This window comes from Apteryx rowi, unplaced genomic scaffold (assembly GCF_003343035.1).
Source record: "Apteryx rowi isolate R43461 unplaced genomic scaffold, aptRow1 scaffold_114, whole genome shotgun sequence".
Taxonomy (NCBI): domain Eukaryota; kingdom Metazoa; phylum Chordata; class Aves; order Apterygiformes; family Apterygidae; genus Apteryx; species Apteryx rowi.
The window spans coordinates 431,197-448,728 of record NW_020447353.1 but is presented as its reverse complement, the minus strand read 5'-3'; the positions used below and the strand labels follow the sequence as shown (position 1 = coordinate 448,728).

Below are 17,532 nucleotides of genomic sequence, written 5' to 3'. Positions count from 1 at the left end.
CACTGCCTCCTGTGTCACTTAGCTACTTGTTGGGCAAGAGACTAGTGATTTGTGTTTATTTATGGACGCAGACATTCATTTTCACAGAAGCTGCAGGAGTTTAACACTTTAAGTGTCTCTTTTTCCTCTGTTCTATTTCACTGCAGTTAGTCAACGGGTTAACAGCTGAAGAGAGGTGCAAATGCTGAACAACTGACAGGTAACTGATAAGACTTATAGAGAGTGTTTCCTTAAGAAACCAATCTAAAAGTAGTTTGGCTTCAGCTAAGTCCTGCTTATTTTCTGAATGTGAAAACTAAGTATCAATATGTTTGTGTAACCGTTTCCATTTGCTATAGACAATAACAAACAAAACCCATCTGTCTCTTGCAACAAATTCCACATTCCTTACAAACTGTTGAGCCAGTGAGTGATGGGCTGCCTAATGATGTATTCCTTGTGTGTTTTTCTTTTAGAAAATTAATTGGCTGTAGATAACAACACAAAAAGTATTCCTCTAAAGTAGCCAATTTTTCCAAATCGAATAGGAACAAAGTGAACACAAAACAGCAAGTTTTGTCACTATTAGTCAAAACATCTCCGTCACAGAGGAAGAGATTTGGCTCCCAAGAAATTAATAGCTTGCCCTCAGAGTAAATTCACAAGCAGCTCTTTCAGAAGCTACTCAAAGAAGACTGTGTTTGCGTAAAATGTGCCTGTCTGCCTAAGAATGACGGAAAAGGAAAAAAATATAGGCCTGTGAGCTGACATCTACACAAATACGCACATTATACATAATTTAGAAAGGATGTGGTTCCAGCACACTTAGTCACTTTACAAAATACAGACTTTGGAATTTAATTTTGATATTTATCTAAATGGGATCCCATGTCTCCCAATCTTTGAAACCCAACACTTATTGCAAAGGAAAAGGAAAATTTTTTTGAAAAATGTAATAAAAGACAGGATTAAATTCAAGCAGTAAGAACTAATTAAGCCTTGCAAGCCTGAATAATAGCATGGTTCTTGTTGTATTAGAAATGGCATTTCAGGACAAGGAGGTAAAATTAACTCACAAGCTGGTCAGAAGTGAGTCGAAGGGTTTTTTTGTAACTGACTCCAGACAATAATGAAAGATGACTGGAGCTGGTTTGTAATGACTCAAGGTTTTGTTTGGCAGATCTAGGGTCTTCATCACTTGACGAAGATTCATCTTTTATTCTGCAACATTGCGAACACAGAAAATGATGCTATCTCAGTAAGTGCATCTCAGTATCCATTAAAAATGCATTAACAGTGAATCACCAAATAAGTCATTGATTCTTTGCTCCTAAGTACTGTCTCTCAAGAGGTCATTCACAACCTGGCTGCAAATATATCAGTGAAGTGCTGAATTTTCATTCATGCCTGTTCCCCGTTATTCATACTTGGATTCTTCTAGTCATTCAGTTGTCTATATGCTATTTCTCACCACTTTAACTTAACAGATGTAAATTAATATGTCGTTGACTCATAAAAATCTCATAGATGGTAAAAAATACCCGTTAGATACTGTAACTACAAAAAATCACTCAATTCAGATGAAGAAATGGGGTTTTGTCATATTGGCTTTTTTCCATACAATTTAGCAATTAATAAAAAAAAATCCCAACTATGGTGACGGTAATTTTGTTACAGAAAATAACTCCCTCTTCTTCTTCTCTTTCAGTGAACAATTTTTGTGCCCTGGATTATTCTTTTCCAAGATACTTTGCAGGATTACCCTGTTCAGGCTGTGACAATGAAAAGCCATAAACTGGAGTTCCTTCACACTATGTCTTTTTAAATACACAGCAGTATAAAAACATTTTTTTCTGACACATCTCTTTTTTCAGAAAATTTTTAAGGATATTTTTCTTCAGAAGGTATTCCTACAGTAAACAAAACTATCACCTCAGGTGGCAGCTAAAATATCCTTTAAGATCCTACAAATCTCATTTTTAAAACAGTCAGCATTTGGCCTCTTATTTCTACCACAGCTGGATTATGTTTGATGTTAGAAAGTCTTGACCCAATATCAAGATACCACTTCTCATAATTAGCAACATTTAAAACAGCATTTTATTATCCTTTGTAACATCACATCTCAAAAGCGCTACTCAGCATTTCAGTCACCGCACTGTGCTTGTAAGCAATAAATTCTTAACGACAGATTTCTAAGGTCAGTTAAAATTTAAACAAAGAACACTGATTACAGCATCTAGCCTGCTTTAAATCTAATCCCACTTTAAAGCTTATCTTTAAACAACGATATAAGAAACAACAGACGTAAATGCCATTTGTCATCACTAAAGAGAAAAATCAATCTTTTCGATTCATTCTGTGGATCTCACAAATTCAGAAAACAGAGGCAACTGAGACAACAGCTGGTCTCCTACAGAATAGGGAATCCTCATTCCAGCAAATTCTCCTGGACTGCAACTGCTGACCTCCAGAAAGAATGAGAGCTAATGCAAAAATAGCATTTCTTCTTTCTTTTTGTTTCACTAATAACTTAACTTCATCAGCATAAAGCATATTTAAATCTGGGTCTTATGGCCCTCTTCAGCTCTAAGTGCAGACAACACAGATGTGGGCTGTCCTTGCAGTAAGATCTGTATGTACAGCAAAGAGGCAAGGCAGGAGAGCTGCCCCTGGCTAACTCATCCCTCCAGAGCTTCTGGGGCCCATCTTGTGGAACCCTCCTAAAGGAGAGTTTCTGGCCATACAGTTTATCTGTTTAGAACACAAGAAGCAGAAGACTTCTGCAATCCTTGAAAGAAATAATAGGAAACCATGACATTTTCCTACCTACTGCCAATGAAAAAACCCTGGCAAGTCTTAGGCCCCTGAAGTTCTAAGATATGCAGGAACATATAAAGATGTCAGGTCACAAATATGCTTAAATCAGAAATTTTAGCAACTGGGAAGATACAACAACCTGGGGTCATCTATGATGTTCCCTTAGAACTCAGACAGATACAGATAACTTTGGAGAACTGTTCCCATTATTCTTGTTTTCAAGGGGCTGGAATATCTGTTCAATACCGGAGGCTGGAACACTTGTCACAGAGCTGCCAGCCAAACCATAAGCTGGAAATGCTAGAGCACACTTGCAGGGTCTGCAACCCTGCCAGGGCTAGAGCCTTCTTATCTGCACTCATTTGGTGAAATGAATAGCAAATTGAACATATTTCATTGTTGCGGTGTTCCTTTGTTCAAATGTAGCTTGCTTTCCTTTTGAGACAGTAWCTCCTGTTTGCTTCAGGTACAAGTAGTTTTTTGGGTACCTGTTTGCCATCATCTGCGAAGAGCTGTCTCCTGTTAGTCCACTCCCACTCATACCTTGCTCTGGCTTTGTTTCCTGTAAAATACAAGTACGAGATGCCGTGGCTCTCTTGTTGGGCACAGAGCAAGTGTTTAGAAAAAATATTTGAGAATGAAATTCTGTGGTGTACAGAGTTGGTAAAAATCAACAGCATACACAAAAACAGGTGAGATTTTTCTTTCTTTGTTTATAGAAAAGTAAAATTTGTGGTTTTATTAAGAAATAAGGCTGCACAAAGAACTAAAAAGCTGAAAGTATAAAACTCAGAGGAAGAATTAAGATTTGGTTTTGCATGGAAAAGGTACAGAAATACCAGATTTTACATGGCTAGCACTGTTGACATTCTGGGATCAATCCCATAGCTACCTCAGCTCATGCACCTCAAATAGCTAGATTTCACTTGAAAAAGCAAGGTATGATTCTGCAAATTTTTAGAATTACATTCCAAGGAATCACTAAAATATTTAATTCAATAAAACTTTCCAGACTGCTTTTACCTTGAATAGATGCTAAGCTCTGATAAATTTCGTCCCACACAAGAAAGATTTTTAAATACACAATGATTTTGAGAGAAATGAATGACAGCAACACCTTCCCATTGAGCTGCCACAGCTCAACATATAAGCAAATAATTCTACTCAGAAAGAAATTCTAAAAAGTTCAACAAATTGTAAAAATTAAAATTTCATGTTCTGAAGCTCATACCCACAGATAAGTACAATGGTTATTTCATACAAATCTGAAAAGTTCATCTACTGAAAAACAGCCATAAAAATGAATTAGAAGTCATTTTCTCCCCTCAAGTTCTAACGCTTCAATACTGTAAATTAATTGGAGAGATTTTATTAGCCAACTTTAAAGATTAAATATGTCTAGACAGGAGATCAATACTTCATATAAAGTTTTGCTTTTTTTCACTGTGCTTTAAAGTTCATCCATGGTTTTAAGGTTGTTACCACAAACTTTTAATGCCCAGAAAAGAAATTCAAAAACAATGTTAAAACTAATATATACTCATTTTTCCATCTTAGGTTTTGCTGAATTTTACAGCTCACTCTAGTCATAAATATCTATATTTTTCAACTGTCAAAAGAAAGCTGCAGAAAGGTAGGCAATCTGCACAAAGACATCAAATTAGTGGCACAATTCTTCAGTTCTAGGTCCCAGAAACAGATTTAACCCATTAGATAACACTGCTTCAAGTCTCTGTAATGAACAGAAATGTAAAATCAAAACACTGCAGTCAGATGTTTCAGATAAGGGTCTAATCCAAGGCTTTCTGAAGTCAACAGGAGTCAGACTTTGGGTCCTGCTTTATACATCTTTTAACGTGAGTGTCTTCAGTCAGCGAGTATGGAGCTATCCCCAGAAGCAAAGCTCTGAGGGATGAATATGGAGGTATCCAGCATTCCAACTGCACCCAGAAAGAAACTCTGCTTTTAAACTTACCTCTTTAATAGTGCTGTTTCTCCCTCGCCATGAAAACCACCATCTTCCACCTTTTTTGGGCATCTTATCTCTCATTATAGATTCCACAGTGGCCTGTGATAAATGAATGGTAACATAAAAAAAAAAAACAAACAGCCCAAAACAAAGGACAACCTAATATATGTAAATAAAAGAAAGTGCCAAGCACACAATTTTAACTCATGATAAATAGAATAAAAGGAAACATACTGTCTGTGGACCATAAATTCTACTAAAGCAAAATCTAATGGTATCCAGAGCTGCCCTGAAGTAACTTAAGCATGAATACTTATGGAATTTTTAAAAAGAAAAAGGAAAAAAAAAGATAAAAATCAAAGAAGAAAAAAAGCATAAACAGGTATTAGTATAATGTCTAGAATGGAGAACCTACAGTCTTTAAGTTGAAGTTGCTTAGTGCAAATCATAAAAAACAAAAATAAAAGGCAGACCACTTTTTTAAAGAGCTCTCATGCAGGACATTTACAAAACTAGCATGCAAGATGGTAACTCTCATTTAAATATAACTATGAACTCTCATTTAAAAATAATGATAAAGTTCATATTTAATCATCAGTTTGGGAAAAGCAAAGAAGTTACCAATTTGTATGAGTTTAGTATGATGGTATGAATTCAACGGGTAGTGTTAGGACTGCTTTTTAGCCCTGGCTACTTTTCATTGGTTATATATACTGGATCTCAGTAGAGAAAATTTTCTTCCAATATTCAAAATGACTGGAGCCTTACGCATTATAACAACAAAAGCTGAATACTTTCACTCAGAAAGCAAACAAAGGATAAATGGGAAATACGACATAAAGGTGGCAATAGCGTTTGGTAAGCCCTAGAATTGCTCAACAGCTGTTTTTATGAGATGATAGCCTTCCAATATTGAACATTGCTTTCCACTGTGAACCAAGTCACTGTAATAAAACTATGATGTTGATCAGTGATTTAAAAAAGAACTGATTCCAAGATCTGTTAGCAGTTATGAGAGAGTAAGTTGAGTTCAGCTAATGTATGAGACAGTAAAATATATCCTTCTTTCAGGTTTTCCAAAGGTTCCCCTTCAGTATACTATCTAAAGTATATCAGAAAAACAAGAAATGACAGAGGAATAAAGTAGAGCAAATAAGTTTTGAGAAGTTTTTAAATGGAAATATTAAAAAACAGAGAAGCAGATGGAGCTATTGAGAATGGAATGGAATTGCTGAGAACAATGGCTACAATTTAAGGAGGTTCTCAAACAGATGCACAACTTCAAGCAGACGCCCCATTGACTTTTAATGAGATAATTCACATGCTTACTGTTTAAATATATTTTGCTGAACATAGGTGAATTTTTGCAAAAACTCCAGTTTTAATCACTTCCTAAAACCTATCTTGATAAAGTATCTTAATATTTCAATTCCTTAGTTCCATTGTTGAAGAAACCAAAACTCTAATTAACAAACGAGTAATTAAGAAAACAAGTAGGATGAGTGGTAGCAGAAAGGAGTAATTGCAGCTTCAGAGGTATAGTTCAGCCAAGTAATTTTTTCAATCATATATACTGTTCCAACTATATATACTTGTCTATTCAATTAAAATTGTTCAGTCTAGATAGTTATCAGACTCTAGAATACAACTTAGCTGTAAAAAATGAACATAGTGAATTTCACATTCATAAAAGACTCTTCTTAATTGATGAGCCATTTGGATAGGTTATGAAATGATGAAACCATGGTGCTATTGAAGACATTGCCTTTTCCCTTAACTACAATGGGGCAAATATTACATTCTTATTTTTCTAGTTTATCCACCAAAGACAGATGCCTGAGCCAGATGTTTTGCCTTTTAAGTGTCTAATTAAAAATGCAGTTACCTAGCATTCTCTTTATTGTCATGCGGGACACATCAGGCATCTATCAAGATCTGGATCACTCTGTGGAAGGGCCTGGCAAATGCAAAGTAGGACAACCGTACTCCTGCTGTAGCCAGCTGAATTATTTGGGATGAATCCCACTTTTGATTATTAGTAGAATATTTGCAGTACAACACAAAACATATCTGGTTCTGTGACATCCTTGAAATTCAGGCCAGGTTCACCAGATGTTTGGAACTTCTACAGTCAGTTGACTTTATACCTGGATGCTAAAGTGAAGCTATGCATGCTTGCATATATAGGTATTGTGACACTAAAACAGAAATATCGCAGTGGTAGAGATTCTGGGTTTTGGAAGAATTTTTATCACAGTTTATGGCAACAGTGATGGCATGTGAATTCACTTAAACCCAAAGATGCTATATGTGTGGAAAGCAAAAGTTGAGTGCTGCAAATGGCAAAAGAAAAGTTCAGGTTCCAAGACTTATTAAATCCATAGCTAACTGGATTACAAATTAGTGCCAATGGTGATACCTATTTCTTTATAAACAAATACAGTGGTGTGTATTTCTGTCCTGAGCATCTATGCAGCATCTGGTCACATGGAATAGTACTAAGTTCATCGATGCACTTAATATAAGCCACCATACAGCAGTCACATAGTGATAATTACCTGCCACTACCCACATGGGTTGTTTACAAATGAACAACCTAGAAATAGAAAACTAACAAGTTACAGGCCTCCTTTCTTATCTAGTACTTAGAGTTTATTCACTAAGGTTAAAATTCCTGGCCTCTTATTTTTATTTGATAACATATGATATATACAGGTAAAATGGGAGTCAGTCACCAAGTATTCAGCTACAGCAAACATTAATGTAGGTAAACACAATTTATGCTTACAATCCATACTAATAAAAGAAAAAAGTAGAAGATAAAGGATCAAATCTTCAAGTATCTGTAATGATTTTAGCCTAGCGAATAAATACTCTTCATAGAACAAATTTAGTCTTGCTTATTTAGCCCTTACTATAAGCCAGATGAATGGTTACACATGGATAGATATTACTGATGTGCAGATTCTTCTGTAAAACAGCCATTTTCCCTGTCTTAGTGAATTATATGCCTTAATGAACTGCTGAATGTCACAGCTCCTACTCTGAGTAACTTTCATGTTCAATCTCACCTTTGGCAAAGGTTTCTGGAATGCCTGCATCGCCAGTAGAAGGGGACCAGCTGTTGTCCAGTTGTAGTATCTAGGCATTCGAGAGAGATGGTTACTGTATTCTGTAATCCCAAGGTCCTAATTCACAACCAAGTATTTATCATCTGGTAGGTTAGAGCCATGAAGCCCCTTTAATCTGAGTCAAACTCAGCAACAGCAGGCCCATCTAATTTCACTGTATCTTTACAAGTATTTATGGCAAATACTTCTCAAGAAATGCAAGAAGAGCTAGGTCCTTAAGTAAAAATGGTATTTGTCATTCATTCTTCCTGTCCTTACTATACCTCACTATCACAGCATGAGCTATGGTTTTTACAAGCTGTTTTCATTGTTTTTTTGCATCAAGGCACTATACAGAAGTTAGAGGCTGGAATCTGTAAGATGTCAAGCTTCTGCTACAATGTGCTGAACACAGCTCAACTCCAGCTACAGACAGTAAAACAAATACATAGTAGTATTGACCACCCACCTAGGGAACCTGAAGCTCCCCAACATCTCACATGACATCCAGGGAATATGACAATGAGATCCTCACTAAGTACTCTTCTCTTCCCAAGACATCAGTAGGCAGATAAATATTACCACCACAGAGGGACCACTGAGAAGGTCAGCTATATACCTCTTGAGTTCTCCTTCTCTAATAGGTAAGACAAGGCCATCACATGCCATCACATATGTGATAAAACTATCACATAAGGATGCACGTGGCATGTCAAATTCATACAAGTGATGTATATGACTAAGGATAGCATAACCTCTAACTGTAGCACGGTGCCATGATCTCTCCTATAGTCTGCAACAACATCCTCTGCATCTGGCATATTGTAAGTTAAAATACCCTCTAAACAGCTGCATCTGGCATACACCATAGTGCTGCACTGTTGCCAGGAACATAAGCATATGAAATAAAGTCTTAGCCTCACAGGGACAGAAGTCTCATACTCAGTGAGTGAGGCTTGACAAGTCTTGAAAAGTGATGTCTCTGTAGAGGCATATAAGCAAGGGGTTCAGCATATACAGACACCCTGATAGGTACAGAATGTTTGTAAGCAGACTGTCATGTCCCTGCAAATATTAATTATTGAGACTGGCTCAAGGCAAACCATAGCAATTCATATTCCATTTCATTTTTACTCTTCCAATTGAGTGTGAACACTATTAGAATTTAATACTAGCTTCTTGAAATTCAAATTGTGCTAGTTAGCTGTCACAAGTCATCTGAAACTGCTCTTCACTTTCACTTTAGAGAAGCGAATTAGAAGAGGCAGCTGAATTCACTGGAGATTTGACTCTTTCTGGATGAATTTATGGTAYGAACATTCAAAACTTACTTCTCAGCTATGGTGAAATTGGTTTAATGCACTCAAGGGCCAAAGAAATATTTTTGTTACAAAAGTAAGGTATGTTTCTCTTGAAATATACTTACTTATTTCCAATTTTAACCACAAGGTTAGGGTCATCGATAATAGCAGGATTGTCCACAAACTGCTGATATGTTACTGCATGTTCTAAGAACTCTTCTGTTGGGGAAAAAATACATCTGTAAAACATGCACCTGTAAATGCTTAGGATGGGCCAATCTAAACCTCTTAGAACATCTCAGACGCTTGGGTTTCATATTCAGGGTCAGTTCTTTATTACTGAGGCGCTGAGATTAGCAGTAATATGGAAGCAACATGTTCAGAGACTCTCAGAAGATCCTGAGGGTTCCTATGTAAGCTGCTGGGTGTCTTCCCTCTTCATAATAGAAGCTAAGTGAAAGTCTGGGGATGGAACTCTGAAATTTCTGATTTCTGAGCTAGTATTATTTTCTCAAGGTACAGCCACAGGAGGGCACTGTTTCCTTGGTCACTGAAGCTAAAACGTGGCTGACAGCACATCCCTGTAATTCAGGTCATTCTGTACCTTTGGTTATTTCTTTGTTGTCAGTAAGACCTCCACAGAGAGAAACGGCAATGGAGGGCAAATCTCTAATTCCATCTGAGACGCTTTCGACACCACTGTCAACACCTGAGCTCCCAAAGGACTGAGGGGACTGACTGGCTGACCGCGGCCCGTTGTCAGTTGTATTCTTACTTTGGACATTATCCCCACTGGAAAAGAAAAATCAGGCATTCAGACTTCATGTTTTCATTCCCAAATACTCTCCCTTCAACGAGCAGAGTTTACATCYGACACACACATAGGAAAATGATATACTCTCTAAAAGAAATTAACTTCTTTTTGCCATAAAATTTAAACAGAGTAGAATAGTCCTCATTGTACACTCAAAAATTAGATTGCTTCTAATTCTTTGCCYAAACTAGGCAGGTATGATTGTTTTATTTTTCCTGTCTCGTATAAATAAATGAAGCTACAATAAACTGTACAAACTTAGTAGACTGAGTAGCACCACTATAAGCAGAGTTTATACCAGTAGAATTATTCCCACACAGGAACAAGAATAAAAATAATAGTTTGCTCTCAAACTTGTATTAATTATATAAAATGACAGCTAAACTCACAACAAAGGATATGTATGTTTGTGTGTGTGTGTTTATATTTATAGGCTATATATTATATACATATATAAGTATATATGAAGACTCTACATACGAACTATTAGGATTAAGAAATGTAAAGGCACCTCCCTAAATAATTATACCAGCTTAAAATCTGTGTACCAATAAGATCATTACCAGAATGTGCAGGCTCGTCAAATTCTGCTTTCCATTCCAGATTTATATGAATGCATTTGAGAAAGGAATTGCAATCTAACCTTTTTCTATATATATTACTAATCTTGATGTTTTATTGAAATGCTAATATTACAACAGTTGAGTTTAAGCAAGCAAGAAAGAAAAATAAACTATGCAAACTACTTTAGTTGTTGCTCAATGACTTTTATCAAATGACTAGAGTATGATGTGAAAAGAAGACTATAAATGTTAACAGAAGTTCTAACAAAGATTAAAATAAATTGGAAATTATATGTTTGGGGTGAAATATTTTCATAAATAACTGTATTGCATCTCATCCAAAAATGATCTTCTAGCATTCATATTTATATTTGATCACCTACAGTAGAACAATATTAGAGCAATAATTTCATGCTAATACTATTAACAGTAAACTATGTTCTTCAAGGTAATAAGCAAGGACGTGGGTATATATATATCCCAAGGCCAACTGCTCTCCCAACACATGTGAGTACCACTCACAAACATCAGTGTACATTACATAACAATCCACAATCAATATATAGTATTTAATTGACCAAAACAGAAAATCAGTTTCAAGCACATTTCTTAGACACAAATGCAGAGCTCTCCAAAAGTTCTAATACTCCTGTCTACAGAGTTTTATTTTCCTTCTGTCTTCACCTCAGCTTGTAATTTGGAGAAGAAAAAAAAAGAGGTCTTATCTTGTTGGTAGTTTGGTCTAAATCTGGAAGGAGAGAGCCATTTGAATAGTAAAAATTTTAGCAAAGAACTTATACTTTTTGGGGAAATAAAGCGCAGCAACTTCTGGATCCATGTCAGTGAGGTCATCTAAATAGACACCATCAGCACCAAGATGCCGGCTTCGTTTGTCTGTAAGGGATTGCACAAATAAGCCTATTAATTTCTGAGTAACAAGCCAGAATTGCTATTATTATTTAACTACTTATTTGAAGATCAGGAAAGCAGGCAAGTTATAATAATGCATAAACTGCAATTGGGTAAAACAGTAGGGCCACAAGTTTCAAAACTGGTCACTGATATTCAGTGTTAACACTTTGAATGCACAAAATGAGATAGTAGAGGTCTAATTTTGGAAAATGCTGAAGCCTCACAATTCCAGAGAAAACCGGTGGAAGTTAGAAAACAGTGGTCACTGTAGAAAAACAGCAAAAGGAAAACTTTTTGGAGTATTTGCATAAGCCTGTTATCGCACTAAGGCCATCAGAGCATTTAATCTCCAGAAAATTCATCTTCAATCCCCCTTTCCATAAGGGAAATAACACAATAATACACTATAAACTACAGTCACTGAAAGAATATAACTAGCTTGTTATGGAGACAACTCACTGGTTAGTACATACAACTAATGTGCCACATGAGCCTGTGCAGCATTGCAGCAGACAAGTAAGACAGCAGGGACCTGAAGCCAGCCCTCCTAAGTCTTAGATTATTACCAACACACAGTGTCATCTCTGTCCTGTTGCTGCCAGTATATCCAGAAAAGTAACTGCTCTAAGGCCAGAACCTCATCTGGAATTCATTCAGAAATACCCAAATTATCATTGTCTCAATTTCCAACATGAAACATCAGAAAAGCAATGAGAAAAAGGGTATGTAAAGTAAGCAGAATAACAACGACATGGAACACATGGGGAAATAGCTAAGAAATTTGTTCATATTAGCATGTTTACTGATGAAGAACAACTTCACAAACCAACCACATAAGGCTTAGATAATTACAGAATATTTAGGAATCTAAAACATAACATCTGTGAGTGAATAAATTTCATTTGAAGATTCTAACACTTAGAACAAAATAGTATGCTATAGATCCCAAAATCAGCAAGTAGAAAAGCAGATAGATATATTTCAGTTATATTTCAGAGATACTTGTTATATCTCATAAATTCAAGACAGTATGTGTACCACACAGAACTGAAATTGCTCATGTGAAACAAAACCATCTTATTTTATTTTTTTTAATATATTTTAAGTCTGTTTTTCGTGCAAAAGACATACTACAATTTTGCATTGGAGTACGGAGGTTCCACAAATAACAGCAAGACAGAGCAACTCAGAAATCAGTCAGAGCAGTTGACCTGGTAGATCTACAGTATGCTTGTACCAAAACCTGAAAACTTCGAATTTCTGAAATCAGATGAATCTGGAACAAGTTATGCAGCCTTGCTCATACATACAGAGCTGCCAAATATCCCAGACCAAGGAGAACATTCTATCTTACTACATGACTCTTACGAAGGAAGGGCCTGCTGCACAGCTTAGGTTTGGGTGGTTGTTTCAAAAGCTTATTCTTTTCCACATCTGAAAACATCCTAAGGGCACAGATTAATTTATATGAAAGTGAAGTGATTTATCACTATGAAATCCAAAGGCAAAATCATGTGCATAAAAGTGCAGAATCAACAGCTTTACCTTTCCTTCTGGAAGGGGAATCTGTCTTGCCAACTGGTTGGGCTGAGCAAGCTGCAGCTTGTTTTATTTCTTCATTGGCAGGCAATGGTGGTACAGCTGCTACTGGAGACTCTGTCTCTGGCTTACTTGTCTCAGCTGGCAAGGGCTCAGTTTCATCAGCAGTTGCTACATCTGCTTGTCCAAGGGCAGGTAGAGGAGACACAGTGTTAAACTCCTCTATAGGAGCACTCTGGATGACCCGAAAGTGAGTGCTTTCAGAAGGATTTACATCTACCACGCTGGGTTCCTTTGCTTTGAGCAGGGAAGTGGCCTGTGAGGAAAAATAAACGGACTGGTATAAAGAAAAATTCTTAAGAAAATGCAAAGCACTGAATAGTTTAACCTGTTTTATTCATTCCTGTTTCATTTCAAGTTCCATTGGAGTTAAGAGCATTCAGCATTTCCTAATGCACTGGCTAAGGCTCTTAAGATTATTCATTTGCCCATCCATTGAAATCACATTCTCAACATACCTGACTACAGCAGAAAGCCACAACTAGGTGGGCTGGACTCCACAGTGCACAAAAGACYTATCCACTGTGCACCTTGCCTGATTTCAGGATGCCCAATTCACTTGCATCACGAGTCCAGGAAAGATTTGTTCCACAGTGTGTTCTACTGCCTACTCTCACACACACAAACACATATACACACGTACACACATATGCACCCCCCCCACAGCACACCACAGCTCTCTCCCTGTCCTCATTGGGAACACACCACTACTCCCTCCCTGCCCTCCTCCCTTCCTGCCCCAATTGCTAGGTTTTCTTTGGAAGGTAACCCCTATGCACATGAGAAGGAGCGCAGTCTGGAGTCCTTGCACAGTCAGGATGCTCCTGGGGAGTAGCACTGTGGTGTACTGTGGCTCATCTATCACCCAGATTAAGCTTTTAAATCATTTTGTAGGCACAGTTCTAGAGCTTCTCTGAATACGGAACATGAGGTGCTCTTACATGGGGGACCTGTGCTCAGAGCTGCTGCTGTAAGCTTTATGTCATAACAAACAAACTTTTACGAAGAAGATGAACAACATCCCAAGCATAACTCCAAGTTAAGGCGTGATCAGATTAACGCAGAGTAGCTTGGCTAGGGACATAGAAAGTGAGTGTAGAAGGGAAAGCATCCAGGAATAAGATCTGCAGTACACAGCAGGCTGTGTGACAGGGATAAAAATGAAATACCTAAATCTACTAACACAAGACCCTATATCTCAGACTGGGATTGCCGGTTTGAAACTCCTGTCTGGTCCTCTGCACTTAAATCAGTTCTCTGTGTATGGAAAATGGCTCCCCATTTTCTTGTAAAATACTTGAGGAGAAGAATAATGTGGGGTGATGGGACAGCTCATCCTCTGTGTAGTAAAGAAGAGGCCAGAGCTCTCCTGAAGGAAATAAGAAACCTGTATTCCCAACCCTGCTTTAGCCACTGGCTACTAACAGTACATTAATATATAAACAGCACTCAGAGCTGGCAACAGAGTAGTACAGGAGTCTTTCCGAGGAGGATACCCACTTCCCTGGACTGCAAAGTCAGGCTTCTGTCCTTTTATTCTGTTCCTGTCCCTATCACTCCCGCAGAGAAGCCAAGCTTCAACAGAAGGGGCCGAAAGCAGCACCATCCCCACCCGGGTAGTTACAATATGTCATTGGAACTTCATATCTCTCACACTGAGGCAGGTGGACGCCCTACGTCTCTCCTTTCCTGAATGAACACTTGACTCAAAAGCTACCCAAAGGAGCCGGCCAGCACACGACCTGCAGTGTACTCAGCTGCACAGGGCTGCAGCGCTGCAGGCAAGACAGTGCTGCTGGCACACTACAGATCCTGCTGTCTAACTGGGCCCCCAGAAAAGCCAAATGGCTTCAGGCAGGAGACAGGCACTGAGCCAGTCCGCTCAGCCAAGAGAGCAGCATGTCTAGGCGTGCAGAGATACAGAACTGCAGGTGCTTCTGGATGCTTATGTACCCAAGCGGCCAATTCTAATTTTTGTGAATCACACTGCTAACACCAAGCACATGATTTCCATCGAAGGTCCTTTACAAATTTCAGTGACTTACCAGAGGACATTGGTTTTGATTTTTTAGGCTATTTAAGTCTGTAATTTTTACAAGACTAGATCTCAGGTACTTTTGAATTTTCTACCATATATCACCTGTCCTAAGAGAATCTGTGGGACACTGGACTTTCCTGCACCTCTTAAGGAGCACTGTTAGTGATCAAAACTATCTATAGTGCAGACTTGCAAAATTAATCTTACAGAAAGATTTTACAGATTTAATCTTTAAATGTACAGGATTAAATAACTTGAATTAATAATTAAAGCCACTACTCTGGGTTGTTTGCCTCCATAGTTGAAAGGATCTGATTTTGAGGAAGTCACTGCCTATTTTCTGAAAATTAAGATACTTTAGCTTTCCAGTTTAATAGTCAAAAAGACAAATAGCCATGATAATTCACTGTGTCTTAAAATTTTGGCTAGAAACTTCACAAGCATTTCAGTCAATGTTCAATACAAATAATACTAAGCACATCTAATTGTTGATAACATGCTTCTCTATTTAGCAGAAATATTTCCCTATGCCAACATTTCCCCAAGCAAACTAAAACTCTAAGCTTTTCATAGGACCTCCATAACATTTTCAATATCTCCCTCTCTTCCTCTGTTCCTGGAAAGTCATGTCCATAATTACACAAGTCTTCACCGACTATATTTTAGAGACCAAAACTTTTAACTGTTGAGGCCATGGTCCTCTCATCTCCCATTAGTACAAGTTTCTCCTCTTTGACACTCATCTCAAGCAACCTACTCCAGAACTAAGTTTCTAAGTTATCTTGGCATCAGCTTCCCCTCACAAATTGCTTCACTCTGTCTTACTTCTTCATTGCAATACATATTAGCTTCTCTTTGTCTTTTCAAGTCTCTCCAGCACTCAGATCCTAACCTTGATGTAATTTTCTTATATAAAATTTTACACTTTTATGTAAAAATGAGACTGATTCCCTTTTCAGCAGTCTGCAATAGAATAAGCACGTTTGCTGCAGTAAAGAACAATTGATGTTGGCAAGAATTAAACAAATTACATTCGATACCTTTGCTGCCTGGGGTAGCTCTCCCCAAGCCCAGTGCATTTGTGGATTATTCTTCAGTCCTCCTCTATCCATAGGTTTACTGACTAATTCTGAATCACTTTTAGGAGTAGGAGGACGTGAACCTGATGGGCTGGAGAAAAACAAACAACAGGAAACAGTACTTTTTACAAAAATATTACAAAAACAGAAGTCCAGAATGTGACATACAGCATTCTTATCTGTATTTCAAAAGTAACTATAATGCACAAAGCACTTTCCAAACTGATATCCACCAATTCAAAGCACTGAAAATCTACATTATACTCAGCCAATTGAGAGGGTGAAAGAGTGATAAACCAGTTTAAACAGTTTGGGATCCTCTTAAACTGTCACTCAGAGATCTCACCATCCACAATTTTTTAACCAGCGCTATAATATAGGCAGGATTTGAGAAGCTGAAAGAGACAGGACAAGAAAATTGTTGACCTGAATATTTCAGGAACATTTTTGTTTTTCTGCATGTGAAAAAGGAATGGAGATGGCACCATCAGCAGTAGATGAACAGATGTCAGTATTGTCATAATGGATGCAAAGTGTAGTAATGATTCACTGGCATCAACAAGCCATTTTGTCCTGATTAGGTGGTAAGTTAGTCTAAGGAATCCAGTTGATTACTTCCTTCTACTGACTTGTTCAGTTCTACCCTTGGATAGATGTTTATATGGAAACCAGCAGCAGCACCGTACACGGAATTTGACTCTTCCCAGTGGAAAATGAATTAACTGTTTGTCTTACTGACTACACTAATACAACATCCTTAATAATTAAATTAGTAAATTATCAATTTGTAGCATCATTTTTATGTGCTGAAAGCAGGAACAAAACCTGTCAAGTCAGCCATTAATAAATGATTCACTGATTTCAAGGTCAAAAGGAACAACTCCAATTATTCATTCTGCCTTTCTGCATAACGCAAGTCATATAATTTCACCCAGAAATCACTGAACAAAACCCATTATTTTTGTTTGAGCCATAGCATGTATTTGGCAGGCTCATGAAAACTGGATTTAAAACTACAAGCAACAAAAGAACACACAGCATTTCTAGATCGAAGGTCCAGAGCTGATTTACCTTTACTGGTGTAAAAAGAAAAAGGCTTCTAGTCTGAAAATGTCTAGTCTGAATTCTTCGTATTTGACTTACTCTTTACCTTCTTCTGGATAAACTGAATACCCAGACCTACTTCACTCTTTCAATGTAAAGCAGTATTGCAGGCCTCACTAGTAAGGAAGTCACTGTGCATAGGCAAATAATTACACTAGTACAAGCAGCTTTTAAAAATCTGTGGCTTGCACATCTGAAACTAGCTACTAAATTATCTACATTATTGATTTTTTTATCCTGTGTT

General features: G+C 37.4%; 1 protein-coding gene across 2 annotated transcripts in view; it reads right to left on the bottom strand.

The window, feature by feature from the left end:
• LPIN1 (lipin 1) overlaps positions 1 to 17,532 on the bottom strand; it is a 50,318-nt gene that overhangs the window by 14,258 nt on the left and 18,528 nt on the right. The window contains exons 5-14 of one of the 2 annotated variants that reach the window (XM_026079150.1): positions 16,146 to 16,275; positions 13,014 to 13,323; positions 11,357 to 11,450; positions 9,784 to 9,971; positions 9,305 to 9,398; positions 7,840 to 7,909; positions 5,003 to 5,080; positions 4,775 to 4,867; positions 3,288 to 3,361; positions 1,056 to 1,200 (exon numbers count right to left, since the gene is read on the bottom strand). In XM_026079150.1, the coding sequence (XP_025934935.1) occupies positions 1,056 to 1,200; positions 3,288 to 3,361; positions 4,775 to 4,867; positions 5,003 to 5,080; positions 7,840 to 7,909; positions 9,305 to 9,398; positions 9,784 to 9,971; positions 11,357 to 11,450; positions 13,014 to 13,323; positions 16,146 to 16,275 (1,276 nt within the window). The remainder of the gene's footprint in view (positions 1 to 1,055; positions 1,201 to 3,287; positions 3,362 to 4,774; positions 4,868 to 5,002; positions 5,081 to 7,839; positions 7,910 to 9,304; positions 9,399 to 9,783; positions 9,972 to 11,356; positions 11,451 to 13,013; positions 13,324 to 16,145; positions 16,276 to 17,532) is intronic. The other variant, XM_026079143.1, reaches the window with a different exon arrangement.